The sequence below is a fragment of the Salmo salar genome, unplaced genomic scaffold (genome assembly GCF_905237065.1).
Source record: "Salmo salar unplaced genomic scaffold, Ssal_v3.1, whole genome shotgun sequence".
NCBI lineage: Eukaryota > Metazoa > Chordata > Actinopteri > Salmoniformes > Salmonidae > Salmo > Salmo salar.
In genome coordinates this window covers 33,448-57,500 of record NW_025548249.1, presented here as the reverse complement: position 1 = coordinate 57,500, position 24,053 = coordinate 33,448, and the positions used below count along the sequence as shown (strand labels likewise).

The following is a 24,053-nucleotide window of genomic DNA, read 5'->3' as shown; positions in this document are numbered from 1 at the left end:
GGATAATACCCTCCATCTACAGGGTAATACCCTCCATCTACAGGGTAATACCCTCCGTCTACAGGGTAATACCCTCCGCATCATCTACAGGGTAATACCCTCCATCTACAGGGTAATACCCTCCATCTACAGGGTAACACCCTCCATCTACAGGGTAATACCCTCCATCTACAGGGTAATACCCTCCATCTACAGGGTAATACCCCTCCATCTACAGGGTAATACCCTCCATCTACAGGGTAATACCCTCCATCTACAGGGTAATACCCTCCATCTACAGGGTAATACCCTCCATCTACAGGGTAATACCCTCCATCTACAGGGTAATACCCTCCATCTACAGGGTAACACCCTCCATCTACAGGGTAATACCCTCCATCTACAGGGTAATACCCTCCATCTACAGGGTAATACCCTCCATCTACAGGGTAATACCCTCCATCTACAGGGTAATACCCTCCATCTACAGGGTAATACCCTCCATCTACAGGGTAATACCCTCCATCTACAGGGTAATACCCTCCACATCATCTACTACAGACCGGTTTACCAGTGTGTGTGTATTAACCGGTGTACCAGTGTGTGTATTAACCGGTGTACCAGTGTGTGTGTATTAACCGGTGTACCAGTGTGTGTGTATTAACCGGTGTACCAGTGTGTGTGTATTAACCGGTGTACCAGTGTGTGTGTATTAACCGGTGTACCAGTGTGTGTGTATTAACCGGTGTACCAGTGTGTGTGTATTAACCGGTGTACCAGTGTGTGTATTAACCGTGTACCAGTGTGTGTGATTAACCGGTGTACCAGTGTGTGTGTATTAACCGGTGTACCAGTGTGTGTGTATTAACCGGTGTACCAGTGTGTGTGTATTAACCGGTGTACCAGTGTGTGTGTATTAACCGGTGTACCAGTGTGTGTATTAACCGGTGTACCAGTGTGTGTACTAACCGTGTACAGTGTGTGTATTAACCGGTGTACCAGTGTGTGTATTAACCGGTGTACCAGTGTGTGTGTATTAACCGGTGTACCAGTGTGTGTGTATTAACCGTGTACCAGTGTGTGTATACTAACCGTGTACCAGTGTGTGTGTATTAACCGGTGTACCAGTGTGTGTGTATTAACCGGTGTACCAGTGTGTGTATTAACCGGTGTACCAGTGTGTGTGTATTAACCGGTGTACCAGTGTGTGTGTATTAACCGGTGTACCAGTGTGTGTATTAACCGTGTACCAGTGTGTGTGTATTAACCGGTGTACCAGTGTGTGTGTATTAACCGGTGTACCAGTGTGTGTATTAACCGGTGTACCAGTGTGTGTATTAACCGGTGTACCAGTGTGTGTATTAACCAGTGTACCAGTGTGTGTGTATTAACCGGTGTACCAGTGTGTGTGTATTAACCGGTGTACCAGTGTGTGTATTAACCGGTGTACCAGTGTGTGTGTATTAACCGGTGTACCAGTGTGTGTGTATTAACCGGTGTACCAGTGTGTGTATTAACCGGTGTACCAGTGTGTGTGTATTAACCGGTGTACCAGTGTGTGTGTATTAACCGGTGTACCAGTGTGTGTGTATTAACCGGTGTACCAGTGTGTGTATTAACCGGTGTACCAGTGTGTGTATATTAACCGGTGTACCAGTGTGTGTATTAACCGGTGTACCAGTGTGTGTATATTAACCGGTGTACCAGTGTGTGTATTAACCGGTGTACCAGTGTGTGTGTACTAACCGGTGTACCACTGTGTGTATTAACCGGTGTACCAGTGTGTGTATTAACCGGTGTACCAGTGTGTGTATTAACCGGTGTACCAGTGTGTGTGTATTAACCGTGTACCAGTGTGTGTGTATTAACCGGTGTACCAGTGTGTGTGTATTAACCGGTGTACCAGTGTGTGTGTATTAACCGGTGTACCAGTGTGTGTGTATTAACCGGTGTACCAGTGTGTGTGTATTAACCGGTGTACCAGTGTGTGTGGACTAACCGGTGTACCAGTGTGTGTATTAACCGGTGTACCAGTGTGTGTGTACTAACCGGTGTACCACTGTGTGTATTAACCGGTGTACCAGTGTGTGTATTAACCGGTGTACCAGTGTGTGTATTAACCGGTGTACCAGTGTGTGTGTATTAACCGGTGTACCAGTGTGTGTGTATTAACCGGTGTACCAGTGTGTGTATATTAACCGGTGTACCAGTGTGTGTATTAACCGGTGTACCAGTGTGTGTATATTAACCGGTGTACCAGTGTGTGTGTATTAACCGTGTACCAGTGTGTGTGTATTAACCGGTGTACCAGTGTGTGTGTATTAACCGGTGTACCAGTGTGTGTATTAACCGGTGTACCAGTGTGTGTGTATTAACCGGTGTACCAGTGTGTGTGTATTGACCCGTGTACCAGTGTGTGTATTGACCCGTGTACCAGTGTGTGTATTGACCCGTGTACCAGTGTGTGTGTTGACCCGGTATTGACCCGTGTACCAGTGTGTGTATTGACCCGTGTACCAGTGTGTGTATTGACCCGTGTACCAGTGTGTGTATTGACCCGTGTACCAGTGTGTGTATTGACCCGTGTACCAGTGTGTGTATTGACCCGGTATTGACCCGTGTACCAGTGTGTGTGTTGACCCGGTATTGACCCGTGTACCAGTGTGGACTAACCGGTGTACCAGTGTGTGTATTAACCGGTGTACCAGTGTGTGTGTTGACCCGGTATTGACCCGTGTACCAGTGTGGACTAACCGGTGTACCAGTGTGTGTGTTGACCCGGTATTGACCCGTGTACCAGTGTGGACTAACCGGTGTACCAGTGTGTGTGTATTGACCCGGTATTGACCCGTGTACCAGTGTGGACTAACCGGTGTACCAGTGTGTGTGTGTTGACCCGGTATTGACCCGTGTACCAGTGTGGACTAACCGGTGTACCAGTGTGTGTGTTGACCCGGTATTGACCCGTGTACCAGTGTGGACTAACCGGTGTACCAGTGTGTGTGTTGACCCGGTATTGACCCGTGTACCAGTGTGGACTAACCGGTGTACCAGTGTGTGTGTTGACCCGGTATTGACCCGTGTACCAGTGTGGACTAACCGGTGTACCAGTGTGTGTATTGACCCGGTATTGACCCGTGTACCAGTGTGGACTAACCGGTGTACCAGTGTGTGTGTTGACCCGGTATTGACCCGTGTACCAGTGTGGACTAACCGGTGTATCTCTGCAGTGTATCTGGGGATGTGCAGCAACAGGCTGCTTCTCTCCAGCAGCACCAACACCAGCTGGGCCAGCAGCCTCTCATCTGATACCTACCACACACACACAGTTACCACGGTAACACACACACACACACACACACACACACACACACACACACACACACACACACACACACACACACACACACACACACACACACACACCATCACCATACAGCTGGAGGAGGTGGAGAAGGAGAGGGACCAGGTAGTACACACACACACACACACTGGGTGTGTGTGTGTGTACTGTGTGTGTGTGTGTGTGTGTGTGTGTGTGTGTGTGTGTGTGTGTGTGTGTGTGTGTGTGTGTGTGTGTGTGTTACCGTGGTAACTGTGTGTTGTGTGTGTGGTGTGTGTGTGTGTGTCTGTGTGTGTGTGTTACCGTGGTAACTGTGTGTGTGTTACCATGGTAACTGTGTGTGTGTTACCGTGGTAACTGTGTGTGTGTGTTACCGTGGTAACTGTGTTGAAGTAGACGTGCAGCAGCACTGGAACACTTTGAGCTGATTGGATGACTCTGGACCAATCAGCTGCCTCCATCAGCAGGTCATGGAGCACGCTCAGTCTGTCCATGGTATCACCTGGGGAGAAATACAGTAATGTTACTGTAGTGGTATTACAGTAGTGGTATTACAGTATTACAGTAGTGGTATTACAGTAGGTATTTTACAGTAGTGGCATCATAGTATTACAGTAGTGGCATTACAGTAGTGGTATTACAGTAGAGGTATCATAGTATTACAGTAGGTATATTACAGTAGTGGTATTACAGTAGTGGTATCATAGTATTACAGTAGGTATATTACAGTAGTGGTATTACAGTAGTGGCATTACAGTAGTGGTTTTACAGTAGTGGTATTACAGTAGTGGCATTACAGTAGTGGTATTACAGTAGTGGTATCATAGTATTACAGTAGGTATATTACAGTAGTGGTATTACAGTAGTGGCATTACAGTAGTGGTTTTACAGTAGTGGTATTACAGTAGTGGCATTACAGTAGTGGTATTACAGTAGTGGTATCATAGTATTACAGTAGGTATATTACAGTAGTGGCATTACAGTAGTGGCATTACAGTAGTGGTATCATAGTATTACAGTAGTGGCATTACAGTAGTGGCATTACAGTAGTGGTATCATAGTATTACAGTAGTAGTATTACAGTAGTGGCATTACAGTAGTGGCATTACAGTAGTGGTATCATAGTATTACAGTAGGTATATTACAGTAGTGGTATTACAGTAGTGGCATTACAGTAGTGGTATTACAGTAGTGGTATTACAGTAGGTATATTACAGTAGTGGAATTACAGTAGTGGTATTACAGTAGTGGTATTACAGTAGTGGTATCATAGTATTACAGTAGTGGCATTACAGTAGTGGCATTACAGTAGTGGAATTACAGTAGTGGTATTACAGTAGTGGTATTACAGCAGTGGTATTACAGCAGTGCAGTAGTGGCATTACAGTAGTGGTATTACAGTACAATAGATGTATTACAATAGTGGTATTATAGTATTACAGTAGGTGTATTATAGTATTACAATAGTGGCATTACTGTAGTGGTATTACAGTAGGTATATTACAGTAGTGGCATTACAGTAGTGGTATTACAGTAGTGGCATTACAGTAGGTATATTACAGTAGTGGTATTACAGTAGTGGTATTACAGTAGGTATATTACAGTAGTGGTATTACAGTAGGTATATATTACAGTAGTGGTATTACAGTATTACAGTAGGTGTATTATAGTATTACAGTAGGTGTATTACAGTAGGTGTTTCACAGTAGTACAGTAGTGGTATCACACTAGTAATATTACAGTAGTGGTATTATAGTATTACAGTAGTAGTGGTATTACAGTATTATAGTAGTGGTATTACAGTATTGGTATTACAGTAGGTGTATTATAGTATTACAGTAGGTGTATTATAGTATTACAGTAGGTGTATTACAGTAGGTGTTTAACAGTAGTACAGTAGTGGTATCACACTAGTAATATTACAGTAGTGGTATTATAGTATTACAGTATTGGTATTATAGTAGTACAGTAGTAGTGATGGTATTACAGTAGTATCAGTAGTAGTGGTATTACAGTATTGGTATTATAGTAGTACAGTAGTAGTAGTGGTATTACAGTAGTATAGTAATGGTATTACAGTATTATAGTAGTAGTGGTATTACAGTATTACAGTAGTGTCAGTAGTAGTGGTATTACAGTAGTAGTAGTATTACAGTAGTATCAGTAGTATTACCAGACCCCGCCTCCCCTCTCAACAGGAAGAGGCCTCTATGGGTGGGGCTTCAACACAGTTACCATGGTAACACAAACACTAGTAATATTACAGTAGTGGTATTATAGTATTACAGTAGTGGTGGTATTACAGTAGTAGTGGTATTACAGTAGTAGTAGTGTTACAGTAGTATCAGTAGTGGTATTACAGTAGTGGTATTACAGTAGTAGTAGTATTACAGTAGTATCAGTAGTATTACCAGACCCCGCCTCCCCTCTCAACAGGAACAGGAAGAGGCCTCTATGGGCGGGGCTTCAACACAGTTACCATGGTAACACAAACACTAGTAATATTACAGTAGTGGTATTATAGTATTACAGTAGTAGTGATATTACAGTAGTAGTAGTATTACAGTAGTATCAGTAGTGGTATTACAGTAGTAGTGATGGTATTACAGTAGTATCAGTAGTATTACCAGACCCCGCCTCCCCTCTCAACAGGAACAGGAAGAGGCCTCTATGGGCGGGGCTTCGGAAAGCTTCCAGCGACGACAGACCGCGGCCTCCTGGCTCAGACACAGGGAAGCAAGCGGACCTGACGGGCACCGATCACCGTGTTACATGTGTTTTCTGCACTGCTCTGATCTTTCCCTGAAATGCTTCTTAGGTACATTGTGAATGTTATTGATTGAATTGAATTTTTTTACAGAGATAACTTAGAATACACTAAGTATTTACTGTGTGTTACAGTTGAAGTCGGGAAGTTTACATCCACTTTAGGTTGGAGTCATTTAAAACTCGTTTTTTCAACCACACTACAAATTTCTTGTTAACAAACTATATAGTTTTGGGCAAGTCGGTTAGGACATCTACTTTGTGCGTGACACGAGTAATTTCTCCAACAATTGTTTACAGACAGATTATTTCACTTATAATTCACTGGATCACAATTCCAGTGGGTCAGAAGTTTACATCCACTAAGTTGACTGGTGCCTTTAAACAGCTTGGAAAATACCAGAAAATGACGTCATGGCTTTAGAAGCTTCTGATAGGCTAATTGACATCATTTGAGTTAATTGGAGGTGTACCTGTGGATGTATTTCAAGGCCTACCTTCAAGTTAAACCATTTAAAAGGCAATGCTACCAAATACTAATTGAGTGTATGTAAACTTCTGACCCGCTGGGAATGTGATGAAAGAAATAAAAGCTGAAATAAATCATTCTCTCTACTATTATTCTGACATTTCACATTCTTAAAATAAAGTGGTGATCCTAACTGACCTAAGACAGGGGATTTTTTACTAGGATTAAATGTCAGGAATTGTGAAAAAAAGTGAGTTTAAATGTATTTGGCTAAAGGTGTACCTGAGCTGAAGGATGAGCGCAGCAGTGAGACAGGGCAAGTCCAGTAGAGAGTGCAGCAGCTCCACTGCAGTCCCAGCCGTGACCAGAGAGGGCAGCACATCCACATAGTCAGATACCAGGCCTGGACTGTCCCACGCTAGGAACTAAAACACATCCACATAGTCAGATACCAGGCCTGGACTGTCCCCACGCTAGGGAACTACAACACATCAGTCAGATACCAGGCCTGGACTGTCCCCACGCTGGGAACTACAACACATCAGTCAGATACCAGGCCTGGACTGTCCCCACGCTAGGAACTACCAGCACATAGTCAGATACCAGGCCTGGACTGTCCCCACGCTGGGAACTACAGCACATAGTCAGATACCAGGCCTGGACTGTCCCCACGCTGGGAACTACAGCACATAGTCAGATACCAGGCCTGGACTGTCCCCACGCTGGGAACTACAGCACATAGTCAGATACCAGGCCTGGACTGTCCCCACGCTGGGAACTACAGCACATAGTCAGATACCAGGCCTGGACTGTCCCCACGCTGGGAACTACAACACATAGTCAGATACCAGGCCTGGACTGTCCCCACGCTGGGAACTACAGCACATAGTCAGATACCAGGCCTGGACTGTCCCCACGCTGGGAACTACAACACATAGTCAGATACCAGGCCTGGACTGTCCCCACGCTGGGAACTACAACACATAGTCAGATACCAGGCCTGGACTGTCCCCACGCTAGGAACTACAGCACATAGTCAGATACCAGGCCTGGACTGTCCCCACGCTGGGAACTACAGCACATAGTCAGATACCAGGCCTGGACTGTCCCCACGCTGGGAACTACAGCACATAGTCAGATACCAGGCCTGGACTGTCCCCACGCTGGGAACTACAGCACATAGTCAGATACCAGGCCTGGACTGTCCCCACGCTGGGAACTACAGCACATAGTCAGATACCAGGCCTGGACTGTCCCCACGCTGGGAACTACAACACATAGTCAGATACCAGGCCTGGACTGTCCCCACGCTGGGAACTACAGCACATAGTCAGATACCAGGCCTGGACTGTCCCCACACTGGGAACTACAACACATAGTCAGATACCAGGCCTGGACTGTCCCCACGCTGGGAACTACAACACATAGTCAGATACCAGGCCTGGACTGTCCCCACGCTGGGAACTACAGCACATAGTCAGATACCAGGCCTGGACTGTCCCCACGCTGGGAACTACAACACATAGTCAGATACCAGGCCTGGACTGTCCCCACGCTAGGAACTACAGCACATAGTCAGATACCAGGCCTCGACTGTCCCCACGCTGGGAACTACAGCACATAGTCAGATACCAGGCCTGGACTGTCCCCACGCTGGGAACTACAGCACATAGTCAGATACCAGGCCTGGACTGTCCCCACGCTGGGAACTACAGCACATAGTCAGATACCAGGCCTGGACTGTCCCCACGCTGGGAACTACAGCACATAGTCAGATACCAGGCCTGGACTGTCCCCACGCTAGGAACTACAAAACATAGTCAGATACCAGGCCTGGACTGTCCCCACGCTAGGAACTACAGCACATAGTCAGATACCAGGCCTGGACTGTCCCCACGCTGGGAACTACAGCACATAGTCAGATACCAGGCCTGGACTGTCCCCACGCTGGGAACTACAGCACATAGTCAGATACCAGGCCTGGACTGTCCCCACGCTGGGAACTACAGCACATAGTCAGATACCAGGCCTGGACTGTCCCCACGCTGGGAACTACAGCACATAGTCAGATACCAGGCCTGGACTGTCCCCACGCTGGGAACTACAGCACATAGTCAGATACCAGGCCTGGACTGTCCCCACGCTGGGAACTACAGCACATAGTCAGATACCAGGCCTGGACTGTCCCCACGCTGGGAACTACAGCACATAGTCAGATACCAGGCCTGGACTGTCCCCACGCTGGGAACTACAGCACATAGTAAGATACCAGGCCTGGACTGTCCCCACGCTGGGAACTACAGCACATAGTCAGATACCAGGCCTGGACTGTCCCCACGCTGGGAACTACAACACATCCACATAGTCAGATACCAGGCCTGGACTGTCCCCACGCTAGGAACTACAACACATAGTCAGATACCAGGCCTGGACTGTCCCCACGCTAGGAACTACAACACATAGTCAGATACCAGGCCTGGACTGTCCCCACGCTGGAAACTACAGCACATAGTCAGATACCAGGCCTGGACTGTCCCCACGCTGGTAACTACAACACATAGTCAGATACCAGGCCTGGACTGTCCCCACGCTAGGAACTACAGCACATAGTCAGATACCAGGCCTGGACTGTCCCCACGCTGGGAACTACAGCACATAGTCAGATACCAGGCCTGGACTGTCCCCACGCTAGGGAACTACAGCACATAGTCAGATACCAGGCCTGGACTGTCCCCACGCTGGGAACTACAGCACATAGTCAGATACCAGGCCTGGACTGTCCCCACGCTAGGAACTACAACACATAGTCAGATACCAGGCCTGGACTGTCCCCACGCTGGGAACTACAGCACATAGTCAGATACCAGGCCTGGACGGTCCCCACGCTAGGGAACTACAGGACATAGTCAGATACCAGGCCTGGACTGTCCCCACGCTGGGAACTACAGCACATAGTCAGATACCAGGCCTGGACTGTCCCCACGCTAGGAACTACAACACATAGTCAGATACCAGGCCTGGACTGTCCCCACGCTAGGAACTACAGCACATAGTCAGATACCAGGCCTGGACTGTCCCCACGCTGGGAACTACAGCACATAGTCAGATACCAGGCCTGGACTGTCCCCACGCTGGGAACTACAGCACATAGTCAGATACCAGGCCTGGACTGTCCCCACGCTGGGAACTACAGCACATAGTCAGATACCAGGCCTGGACTGTCCCCACGCTAGGAACTAGAACACATAGTCAGATACCAGGCCTGGACTGTCCCCACGCTAGGAACTACAGCACATAGTCAGATACCAGGCCTGGACTGTCCCCACGCTAGGAACTACAACACATAGTCAGATACCAGGCCTGGACTGTCCCCACGCTGGGAACTACAACACATAGTCAGATACCAGGCCTGGACTGTCCCCACGCTGGGAACTACAGCACATAGTCAGATACCAGGCCTGGACTGTCCCCACGCTGGGAACTACAGCACATAGTCAGATACCAGGACTGGACTGTCCCCACGCTGGGAACTACAGCACATAGTCAGATACCAGGCCTGGACTGTCCCCACGCTGGGAACTACAGCACATAGTCAGATACCAGGCCTGGACTGTCCCCACGCTGGGAACTACAACACATAGTCAGATACCAGGCCTGGACTGTCCCCACGCTAGGAACTACAACACATAGTCAGATACCAGGCCTGGACTGTCCCCACGCTGGGAACAACAACACATCCACATAGTCAGATACCAGGCCTGGACTGTCCCCACGCTGGGAACTACAGCACATAGTCAGATACCAGGCCTGGACTGTCCCCACGCTGGGAACTACAGCACATAGTCAGATACCAGGCCTGGACTGTCCCCACGCTAGGAACTACAACACATAGTCAGATACCAGGCCTGGACTGTCCCCACGCTAGGAACTACAGCACATAGTCAGATACCAGGCCTGGACTGTCCCCACGCTAGGAACTACAACACATAGTCAGATACCAGGCCTGGACTGTCCCCACGCTTGGAACTACAACACATAGTCAGATACCAGGCCTGGACTGTCCCCACGCTGGGAACTACAGCACATAGTCAGATACCAGGCCTGGACTGTCCCCACGCTGGGAACTACAACACATAGTCAGATACCAGGCCTGGACTGTCCCCACGCTGGGAACTACAGCACATAGTCAGATACCAGGCCTGGACTGTCCCCACGCTGGGAACTACAGCACATAGTCAGATACCAGGCCTGGACTGTCCCCACGCTGGGAACTACAACACATAGTCAGATACCAGGCCTGGACTGTCCCCACGCTAGGAACTACAACACATAGTCAGATACCAGGCCTGGACTGTCCCCACGCTGGGAACTACAACACATCCACATAGTCAGATACCAGGCCTGGACTGTCCCCACGCTGGGAACTACAGCACATAGTCAGATACCAGGCCTGGACTGTCCCCACGCTGGGAACTACAACACATAGTCAGATACCAGGCCTGGACTGTCCCCACGCTAGGAACTACAGCACATAGTCAGATACCAGGCCTGGACTGTCCCCACGCTGGGAACTACAACACATAGTCAGATACCAGGCCTGGACTGTCCCCACGCTGGGAACTACAACACATAGTCAGATACCAGGCCTGGACTGTCCCCACGCTGGGAACTACAGCACATAGTCAGATACCAGGCCTGGACTGTCCCCACGCTGGGAACTACAACACATAGTCAGATACCAGGCCTGGACTGTCCCCACGCTGGGAACTACAGCACATAGTCAGATACCAGGCCTGGACTGTCCCCACGCTGGGAACTACAGCACATAGTCAGATACCAGGCCTGGACTGTCCCCACGCTAGGGAACTACAGCACATAGTCAGATACCAGGCCTGGACTGTCCCCACGCTGGGAACTACAGCACATAGTCAGATACCAGGCCTGGACTGTCCCCACGCTAGGAACTACAGCACATAGTCAGATACCAGGCCTGGACTGTCCCCACGCTGGGAACTACAACACATAGTCAGATACCAGGCCTGGACTGTCCCCACGCTGGGAACTACAACACATAGTCAGATACCAGGCCTGGACTGTCCCCACGCTGGGAACTACAGCACATAGTCAGATACCAGGCCTGGACTGTCCCCACGCTGGGAACTACAGCACATAGTCAGATACCAGGCCTGGACTGTCCCCACGCTGGGAACTACAGCACATAGTAAGATACCAGGCCTGGACTGTCCCCACGCTGGGAACTACAGCACATAGTCAGATACCAGGCCTGGACTGTCCCCACGCTGGGAACTACAACACATCCACATAGTCAGATACCAGGCCTGGACTGTCCCCACGCTAGGAACTACAACACATAGTCAGATACCAGGCCTGGACTGTCCCCACGCTAGGAACTACAACACATAGTCAGATACCAGGCCTGGACTGTCCCCACGCTGGGAACTACAGCACATAGTCAGATACCAGGCCTGGACTGTCCCCACGCTGGGAACTACAACACATAGTCAGATACCAGGCCTGGACTGTCCCCATGCTGGGAACTACAGCACATAGTCAGATACCAGGCCTGGACTGTCCCCACGCTAGGGAACTACAGCACATAGTCAGATACCAGGCCTGGACTGTCCCCACGCTGGGAACTACAGCACATAGTCAGATACCAGGCCTGGACTGTCCCCACGCTAGGAACTACAACACATAGTCAGATACCAGGCCTGGACTGTCCCCACGCTGGGAACTACAACACATAGTCAGATACCAGGCCTGGACTGTCCCCACGCTGGGAACTACAGCACATAGTCAGATACCAGGCCTGGACTGTCCCCACGCTAGGGAACTACAGGACATAGTCAGATACCAGGCCTGGACTGTCCCCACGCTGGGAACTACAGCACATAGTCAGATACCAGGCCTGGACTGTCCCCACGCTAGGAACTACAACACATAGTCAGATACCAGGCCTGGACTGTCCCCACGCTAGGAACTACAGCACATAGTCAGATACCAGGCCTGGACTGTCCCCACGCTGGGAACTACAACACATAGTCAGATACCAGGCCTGGACTGTCCCCACGCTGGGAACTACAACACATAGTCAGATACCAGGCCTGGACTGTCCCCACGCTGGGAACTACAGCACATAGTCAGATACCAGGCCTGGACTGTCCCCACGCTAGGAACTACAACACATAGTCAGATACCAGGCCTGGACTGTCCCCACGCTAGGAACTACAGCACATAGTCAGATACCAGGCCTGGACTGTCCCCACGCTAGGAACTACAACACATAGTCAGATACCAGGCCTGGACTGTCCCCACGCTGGGAACTACAACACATAGTCAGATACCAGGCCTGGACTGTCCCCACGCTGGGAACTACAGCACATAGTCAGATACCAGGCCTGGACTGTCCCCACGCTGGGAACTACAGCACATAGTCAGATACCAGGCCTGGACTGTCCCCACGCTGGGAACTACAGCACATAGTCAGATACCAGGCCTGGACTGTCCCCACGCTGGGAACTACAGCACATAGTCAGATACCAGGCCTGGACTGTCCCCACGCTGGGAACTACAACACATAGTCAGATACCAGGCCTGGACTGTCCCCACGCTGGGAACTACAACACATAGTCAGATACCAGGCCTGGACTGTCCCCACGCTAGGAACTACAACACATAGTCAGATACCAGGCCTGGACTGTCCCCACGCTGGGAACTACAGCACATAGTCAGATACCAGGCCTGGACTGTCCCCACGCTGGGAACTACAGCACATAGTCAGATACCAGGCCTGGACTGTCCCCACGCTGGGAACTACAGCACATAGTCAGATACCAGGCCTGGACTGTCCCCACGCTGGGAACTACAGCACATAGTCAGATACCAGGCCTGGACTGTCCCCACGCTGGGAACAACAACACATCCACATAGTCAGATACCAGGCCTGGACTGTCCCCACGCTGGGAACTACAGCACATAGTCAGATACCAGGCCTGGACTGTCCCCACGCTAGGAACTACAGCACATAGTCAGATACCAGGCCTGGACTGTCCCCACGCTGGGAACTACAGCACATAGTCAGATACCAGGCCTGGACTGTCCCCACGCTGGGAACTACAACACATAGTCAGATACCAGGCCTGGACTGTCCCCACGCTGGGAACTACAGCACATAGTCAGATACCAGGCCTGGACTGTCCCCACGCTAGGAACTACAGTATAGTCAGATACCAGGCCTGGACTGTCCCCACGCTGGGAACTACAACACATAGTCAGATACCAGGCCTGGACTGTCCCCACGCTGGGAACTACAACACATAGTCAGATACCAGGCCTGGACTGTCCCCACGCTAGGAACTAAAGCACATAGTCAGATACCAGGCCTGGACTGTCCCCACGCTGGGAACTACAGCACATAGTCAGATACCAGGCCTGGACTGTCCCCACGCTGGGAACTACAACACATAGTCAGATACCAGGCCTGGACTGTCCCCACGCTGGGAACTACAACACATAGTCAGATACCAGGCCTGGACTGTCCCCACGCTAGGGAACTACAGGACATAGTCAGATACCAGGCCTGGACTGTCCCCACGCTGGGAACTACAGCACATAGTCAGATACCAGGCCTGGACTGTCCCCACGCTGGGAACTACAACACATAGTCAGATACCAGGCCTGGACTGTCCCCACGCTGGGAACTACAACACATAGTCAGATACCAGGCCTGGACTGTCCCCACGCTAGGGAACTACAGGACATAGTCAGATACCAGGCCTGGACTGTCCCCACGCTAGGAACTACAGCACATAGTCAGATACCAGGCCTGGACTGTCCCCACGCTAGGGAACTACAGCACATAGTCAGATACCAGGCCTGGACTGTCCCCACGCTGGGAACTACAGCACATAGTCAGATACCAGGCCTGGACTGTCCCCACGCTAGGAACTACAACACATAGTCAGATACCAGGCCTGGACTGTCCCCACGCTAGGAACTACAACACATAGTCAGATACCAGGCCTGGACTGTCCCCACGCTGGGAACTACAACACATAGTCAGATACCAGGCCTGGACTGTCCCCACGCTGGGAACTACAACACATAGTCAGATACCAGGCCTGGACTGTCCCCACGCTGGGAACTACAGCACATAGTCAGATACCAGGCCTGGACTGTCCCCACGCTAGGGAACTACAGGACATAGTCAGATACCAGGCCTGGACTGTCCCCACGCTGGGAACTACAGCACATAGTCAGATACCAGGCCTGGACTGTCCCCACGCTAGGAACTACAACACATAGTCAGATACCAGGCCTGGACTGTCCCCACGCTAGGAACTACAGCACATAGTCAGATACCAGGCCTGGACTGTCCCCACGCTGGGAACTACAACACATAGTCAGATACCAGGCCTGGACTGTCCCCACGCTGGGAACTACAACACATAGTCAGATACCAGGCCTGGACTGTCCCCACGCTGGGAACTACAGCACATAGTCAGATACCAGGCCTGGACTGTCCCCACGCTAGGAACTACAACACATAGTCAGATACCAGGCCTGGACTGTCCCCACGCTAGGAACTACAGCACATAGTCAGATACCAGGCCTGGACTGTCCCCACGCTAGGAACTACAACACATAGTCAGATACCAGGCCTGGACTGTCCCCACGCTGGGAACTACAACACATAGTCAGATACCAGGCCTGGACTGTCCCCACGCTGGGAACTACAGCACATAGTCAGATACCAGGCCTGGACTGTCCCCACGCTGGGAACTACAGCACATAGTCAGATACCAGGCCTGGACTGTCCCCACGCTGGGAACTACAGCACATAGTCAGATACCAGGCCTGGACTGTCCCCATGCTGGGAACAACAACACATAGTCAGATACCAGGCCTGGACTGTCCCCACGCTAGGAACTACAACACATAGTCAGATACCAGGCCTGGACTGTCCCCACGCTAGGAACTACAGCACATAGTCAGATACCAGGCCTGGACTGTCCCCACGCTAGGAACTACAACACATAGTCAGATACCAGGCCTGGACTGTCCCCACGCTGGGAACTACAACACATAGTCAGATACCAGGCCTGGACTGTCCCCACGCTGGGAACTACAGCACATAGTCAGATACCAGGCCTGGACTGTCCCCACGCTGGGAACTACAGCACATAGTCAGATACCAGGCCTGGACTGTCCCCACGCTGGGAACTACAGCACATAGTCAGATACCAGGCCTGGACTGTCCCCACGCTGGGAACTACAACACATAGTCAGATACCAGGCCTGGACTGTCCCCACGCTGGGAACTACAACACATAGTCAGATACCAGGCCTGGACTGTCCCCACGCTAGGAACTACAACACATAGTCAGATACCAGGCCTGGACTGTCCCCACGCTGGGAACTACAGCACATAGTCAGATACCAGGCCTGGACTGTCCCCACGCTGGGAACTACAGCACATAGTCAGATACCAGGCCTGGACTGTCCCCACGCTGGGAACTACAGCACATAGTCAGATACCAGGCCTGGACTGTCCCCACGCTGGGAACTACAGCACATAGTCAGATACCAGGCCTGGACTGTCCCCACGCTGGGAACTACAACACATCCACATAGTCAGATACCAGGCCTGGACTGTCCCCACGCTGGGAACTACAGCACATAGTCAGATACCAGGCCTGGACTGTCCCCACGCTAGGAACTACAGCACATAGTCAGATACCAGGCCTGGACTGTCCCCACGCTGGGAACTACAGCACATAGTCAGATACCAGGCCTGGACTGTCCCCACGCTGGGAACTACAACACATAGTCAGATACCAGGCCTGGACTGTCCCCACGCTGGGAACTACAGCACATAGTCAGATACCAGGCCTGGACTGTCCCCACGCTAGGAACTACAGCATAGTCAGATACCAGGCCTGGACTGTCCCCACGCTGGGAACTACAACACATAGTCAGATACCAGGCCTGGACTGTCCCCACGCTGGGAACTACAACACATAGTCAGATACCAGGCCTGGACTGTCCCCACGCTAAGAACTAAAGCACATAGTCAGATACCAGGCCTGGACTGTCCCCACGCTGGGAACTACAGCACATAGTCAGATACCAGGCCTGGACTGTCCCCACGCTGGGAACTACAACACATAGTCAGATACCAGGCCTGGACTGTCCCCACGCTGGGAACTACAACACATAGTCAGATACCAGGCCTGGACTGTCCCCACGCTAGGGAACTACAGGACATAGTCAGATACCAGGCCTGGACTGTCCCCACGCTGGGAACTACAGCACATAGTCAGATACCAGGCCTGGACTGTCCCCACGCTGGGAACTACAACACATAGTCAGATACCAGGCCTGGACTGTCCCCACGCTAGGAACTACAACACATAGTCAGATACCAGGCCTGGACTGTCCCCACGCTGGGAACTACAACACATAGTCAGATACCAGGCCTGGACTGTCCCCACGCTGGGAACTACAGCACATAGTCAGATACCAGGCCTGGACTGTCCCCACGCTAGGGAACTACAGCACATAGTCAGATACCAGGCCTGGACTGTCCCCACGCTGGGAACTACAGCACATAGTCAGATACCAGGCCTGGACTGTCCCCACGCTAGGAACTACAACACATAGTCAGATACCAGGCCTGGACTGTCCCCACGCTAGGAACTACAGCACATAGTCAGATACCAGGCCTGGACTGTCCCCACGCTGGGAACTACAACACATAGTCAGATACCAGGCCTGGACTGTCCCCACGCTGGGAACTACAACACATAGTCAGATACCAGGCCTGGACTGTCCCCACGCTGGGAACTACAGCACATAGTCAGATACCAGGCCTGGACTGTCCCCACGCTAGGAACTACAACACATAGTCAGATACCAGGCCTGGACTGTCCCCACGCTAGGAACTACAGCACATAGTCAGATACCAGGCCTGGACTGTCCCCACGCTAGGAACTACAACACATAGTCAGATACCAGGCCTGGACTGTCCCCACGCTGGTAACTACAGCACATAGTCAGATACCAGGCCTGGACTGTCCCCACGCTGGGAACTACAACACATAGTCAGATACCAGGCCTGGACTGTCCCCACGCTGGGAACTACAACACATAGTCAGATACCAGGCCTGGACTGTCCCCACGCTAGGAACTACAGCACATAGTCAGATACCAGGCCTGGACTGTCCCCACGCTGGGAACTACACACCACATAGTCAGATACCAGGCCTGGACTGTCCCCACGCTGGGAACTACAGCACATAGTCAGATACCAGGCCTGGACTGTCCCCACGCTGGGAACTACAGCACATAGTCAGATACCAGGCCTGGACTGTCCCCACGCTGGGAACTACAGCACATAGTCAGATACCAGGCCTGGACTGTCCCCACGCTGGGAACTACAGCACATAGTCAGATACCAGGCCTGGACTGTCCCCACGCTGGGAACTACAGCACATAGTCAGATACCAGGCCTGGACTGTCCCCACGCTAGGAACTACAGCACATAGTCAGATACCAGGCCTGGACTGTCCCCACGCTGGGAACTACAGCACATAGTCAGATACCAGGCCTGGACTGTCCCCACGCTGGGAACTACAACACATAGTCAGATACCAGGCCTGGACTGTCCCCACGCTAGGAACTACAGCACATAGTCAGATACCAGGCCTGGACTGTCCCCACGCTGGGAACTACAGCACATAGTCAGATACCAGGCCTGGACTGTCCCCACGCTGGGAACTACAACACATAGTCAGATACCAGGCCTGGACTGTCCCCACGCTGGGAACTACAACACATAGTCAGATACCAGGCCTGGACTGTCCCCACGCTGGGAACTACAGCACATAGTCAGATACCAGGCCTGGACTGTCCCCACGCTAGGAACTACAGCACATAGTCAGATACCAGGCCTGGACTGTCCCCACGCTGGGAACTACAACACATAGTCAGATACCAGGCCTGGACTGTCCCCACGCTAGGAACTACAGCACATAGTCAGATACCAGGCCTGGACTGTCCCCACGCTGGGAACTACAGCACATAGTCAGATACCAGGCCTGGACTGTCCCCACGCTGGGAACTACAGCACATAGTCAGATACCAGGCCTGGACTGTCCCCACGCTAGGGAACTACAGCACATAGTCAGATACCAGGCCTGGACTGTCCCCACGCTAAGAACTAAAGCACATAGTCAGATACCAGGCCTGGACTGTCCCCACGCTGGGAACTACAACACATAGTCAGATACCAGGCCTGGACTGTCCCCACGCTGGGAACTACAACACATAGTCAGATACCAGGCCTGGACTGTCCCCACGCTGGGAACTACAACACATAGTCAGATACCAGGCCTGGACTGTCCCCACGCTGGGAACTACAGCACATAGTCAGATACCAGGCCTGGACTGTCCCCACGCTAGGAACTAGAACACATAGTCAGATACCAGGCCTGGACTGTCCCCACGCTAGGAACTACAGCACATAGTCAGATACCAGGCCTGGACTGTCCCCACGCTAGGAACTACAACACATAGTCAGATACCAGGCCTGGACTGTCCCCACGCTGGGAACTACAACACATAGTCAGATACCAGGCCTGGACTGTCCCCACGCTGGGAACTACAGCACATAGTCAGATACCAGGCCTGGACTGTCCCCACGCTGGGAACTACAGCACATAGTCAGATACCAGGACTGGACTGTCCCCACGCTGGGAACTACAGCACATAGTCAGATACCAGGCCTGGACTGTCCCCACGCTGGGAACTACAGCACATAGTCAGATACCAGGCCTGGACTGTCCCCACGCTGGGAACTACAGCACATAGTCAGATACCAGGCCTGGACTGTCCCCACGCTGGGAACTACAGCACATAGTCAGATACCAGGCCTGGACTGTCCCCACGCTGGGAACTACAGCACATAGTCAGATACCAGGCCTGGACTGTCCCCACGCTGGGAACTACAGCACATAGTCAGATACCAGGCCTGGACTGTCCCCACGCTGGGAACTACAGCACATAGTCAGATACCAGGCCTGGACTGTCCCCACGCTGGGAACTACAACACATAGTCAGATACCAGGCCTGGACTGTCCCCACGCTAGGGAACTACAGCACATAGTCAGATACCAGGCCTGGACTGTCCCCACGCTGGGAACTACAACACATAGTCAGATACCAGGCCTGGACTGTTCCCACGCTGGGATCTACAGGAAGTAGTGGGTCCACAGTGTTATAATGGGGCTGTTACCTTGAGCGGGTTAGGGAAGTAGTGGGCGGGGCTGTTACCTTGAGCAGGTTAGGGAAGTAGTGGGCGGGGCTGTTACCTTGAGCAGGTTAGGGAAGTAGTGGGCGTACAGCGGGACGGAGGAGCGTAGCTGCAGCTGATTGGCTCTGATGAAGGACAGCGTCTCGTGGGCCAGAAAGGGGTCGTTGAAACACTCCGCCGGGAGAACTCCGAACACACACCTCCACACACACTCACCGTCCACCGCTGCAGCCTCGCCTACACACACACACACACACACACACACACACACACACACACACGCAAGTACACACATACACTAACTATGCTTCCACACGTGCACTTGCACACACACACACACACACTAACTCTATCCTTCACACGTGCACTTGCACACACACACACACACTAACTCTATCCTTCACACGTGCACTTACACACACACACACACACAGAGACACACCCCCCCTCACCGTGGTTCAGGTAGAACTGAGCGATGGGCAGGAGGACTCGGCTGCAGGACAGGTCAGAGTTCAGACGGCCGAACAGCGACTTCACACACGGGAAGGAACGGTACACACAACCAGCGTCCTCTACACACACGCTGTCCAGGATACACACGGCCTCCACCAGGCACTGAGACACACACACACACACACACACACACACACACACACACACACACACACACACACACACACACAGAGAGGGGACAGGGTTACTACAGCAGTATGACTGTATGGTGTGTGATTGTAGGGGACAGGGTTACTACAGCAGTATGACTGTATGGTGTGTGATTGACAGGGTTACTACAGCAGTATGACTGTATGGTGTGTGATTGTAGGGGACAGGGTTACTACAGCAGTATGACTGTATGGTGTGTGATTGACAGGGTTACTACAGCAGTATGACTGTATGGTGTGTGATTGTAGGGGACAGGGTTACTACAGCAGTATGACTGTATGGTGTGTGATTGACAGGGTTACTACAGCAGTATGACTGTATGGTGTGTGATTGACAGGGTTACTACAGCAGTATGACTGTATGGTGTGTGATTGACAGGGTTACTACAGCAGTATGACTGTATGGTGTGTGATTGTAGGGACAGGGTTACTACAGCAGTATGACTGTATGGTGTGTGATTGTAGGGGACAGGGTTACTACAGCAGTATGACTGTATGGTGTGTGATTGACAGGGTTACTACAGCAGTATGACTGTATGGTGTGTGATTGACAGGGTTACTACAGCAGTATGACTGTATGGTGTGTGATTGTAGGGGTTACTACAGCAGTATGACTGTATGGTGTGTGATTGACAGGGTTACTACAGCAGTATGACTGTATGGTGTGTGATTGAACAGGGTTACTACAGCAGTATGACTGTATGGTGTGTGATTGACAGGGTTACTACAGCAGTATGACTGTATGGTGTGTGATTGACAGGGTTACTACAGCAGTATGACTGTATGGTGTGTGATTGACAGGGTTACTACAGCAGTATGACTGTATGGTGTGTGATTGAACAGGGTTACTACAGCAGTATGACTGTATGGTGTGTGATTGACAGGGTTACTACAGCAGTATGACTGTATGGTGTGTGATTGACAGGGTTACTACAGCAGTATGACTGTATGGTGTGTGATTGACAGGGTTACTACAGCAGTATGACTGTATGGTGTGTGATTGTAGGGGACAGGGTTACTACAGCAGTATGACTGTATGGTGTGTGATTGACAGGGTTACTACAGCAGTATGACTGTATGGTGTGTGATTGACAGGGTTACTACAGCAGTATGACTGTATGGTGTGTGATTGACAGGGGACAGGGTTACTACAGCAGTATGACTGTATGGTGTGTGATTGACAGGGTTACTACAGCAGTATGACTGTATGGTGTGTGATTGACAGGGTTACTACAGCAGTATGACTGTATGGTGTGTGATTGTAGGGGACAGGGTTACTACAGCAGTATGACTGTATGGTGTGTGATTGACAGGGTTACTACAGCAGTATGACTGTATGGTGTGTGATTGACAGGGTTACTACAGCAGTATGACTGTATGGTGTGTGATTGTAGGGGACAGGGTTACTACAGCAGTATGACTGTATGGTGTGTGATTGACAGGGTTACTACAGCAGTATGACTGTATGGTGTGTGATTGACAGGGTTACTACAGCAGTATGACTGTATGGTGTGTGATTGACAGGGTTACTACAGCAGTATGACTGTATGGTGTGTGATTGTAGGGGACAGGGTTACTACAGCAGTATGACTGTATGGTGTGTGATTGACAGGGTTACTACAGCAGTATGACTGTATGGTGTGTGATTGACAGGGTTACTACAGCAGTATGACTGTATGGTGTGTGATTGACAGGGTTACTACAGCAGTATGACTGTATGGTGTGTGATTGTAGGGGACAGGGTTACTACAGCAGTATGACTGTATGGTGTGTGATTGACAGGGTTACTACAGCAGTATGACTGTATGGTGTGTGATTGACAGGGTTACTACAGCAGTATGACTGTATGGTGTGTGATTGACAGGGTTACTACAGCAGTATGACTGTATGGTGTGTGATTGACAGGGTTACTACAGCAGTATGACTGTATGGTGTGTGATTGTACGGGTTACTACAGCAGTATGACTGTATGGTGTGTGATTGTAGGGGACAGGGTTACTACAGCAGTATGACTGTATGGTGTGTGATTGACAGGGTTACTACAGCAGTATGACTGTATGGTGTGTGATTGACAGGGTTACTACAGCAGTATGACTGTATGGTGTGTGATTGACAGGGTTACTACAGCAGTATGACTGTATGGTGTGTGATTGACAGGGTTACTACAGCAGTATGACTGTATGGTGTGTGATTGAACAGGGTTACTACAGCAGTATGACTGTATGGTGTGTGATTGACAGGGTTACTACAGCAGTATGACTGTATGGTGTGTGATTGAACAGGGTTACTACAGCAGTATGACTGTATGGTGTGTGATTGTAGGGGACAGGGTTACTACAGCAGTATGACTGTATGGTGTGTGATTGACAGGGTTACTACAGCAGTATGACTGTATGGTGTGTGATTGACAGGGTTACTACAGCAGTATGACTGTATGGTGTGTGATTGACAGGGTTACTACAGCAGTATGACTGTATGGTGTGTGATTGACAGGGTTACTACAGCAGTATGACTGTATGGTGTGTGATTGTGGACAGGGTTACTACAGCAGTATGACTGTATGGTGTGTGATTGACAGGGTTACTACAGCAGTATGACTGTATGGTGTGTGATTGACAGGGTTACTACAGCAGTATGACTGTATGGTGTGTGATTGACAGGGTTACTACAGCAGTATGACTGTATGGTGTGTGATTGACAGGGTTACTACAGCAGTATGACTGTATGGTGTGTGATTGTAGGGGACAGGGTTACTACAGCAGTATGACTGTATGGTGTGTGATTGAACAGGGTTACTACAGCAGTATGACTGTATGGTGTGTGATTGACAGGGTTACTACAGCAGTATGACTGTATGGTGTGTGATTGACAGGGTTACTACAGCAGTATGACTGTATGGTGTGTGATTGACAGGGTTACTACAGCAGTATGACTGTATGGTGTGTGATTGACAGGGTTACTACAGCAGTATGACTGTATGGTGTGTGATTGACAGGGTTACTACAGCAGTATGACTGTATGGTGTGTGATTGTAGGGGACAGGGTTACTACAGCAGTATGACTGTATGGTGTGTGATTGACAGGGTTACTACAGCAGTATGACTGTATGGTGTGTGATTGACAGGGTTACTACAGCAGTATGACTGTATGGTGTGTGATTGACAGGGTTACTACAGCAGTATGACTGTATGGTGTGTGATTGACAGGGTTACTACAGCAGTATGACTGTATGGTGTGTGATTGACAGGGTTACTACAGCAGTATGACTGTATGGTGTGTGATTGTAGGGGACAGGGTTACTACAGCAGTATGACTGTATGGTGTGTGATTGACAGGGTTACTACAGCAGTATGACTGTATGGTGTGTGATTGACAGGGTTACTACAGCAGTATGACTGTATGGTGTGTGATTGACAGGGTTACTACAGCAGTATGACTGTATGGTGTGTGATTGACAGGGTTACTACAGCAGTATGACTGTATGGTGTGTGATTGTAGGGA

General features: G+C 50.5%; 1 protein-coding gene across 1 annotated transcript in view; it reads right to left on the bottom strand.

Annotated features, from left to right (window-relative positions):
• The window catches only part of ap5z1 (adaptor related protein complex 5 subunit zeta 1), a gene marked incomplete at its 5' end in the record, with an annotated part of 27,429 nt that extends 6,924 nt beyond the window's left edge, over positions 1-20,505 (bottom strand). The window contains 6 exon segments of the mRNA NM_001173809.1: positions 3,194-3,291; positions 3,697-3,824; positions 5,950-6,068; positions 6,840-6,982; positions 19,949-20,127; positions 20,343-20,505. Of these exon segments, the coding sequence (NP_001167280.1) occupies positions 3,194-3,291; positions 3,697-3,824; positions 5,950-6,068; positions 6,840-6,982; positions 19,949-20,127; positions 20,343-20,505 (830 nt within the window).
• Positions 20,506-24,053: the final 3,548 nt, after the last annotated feature.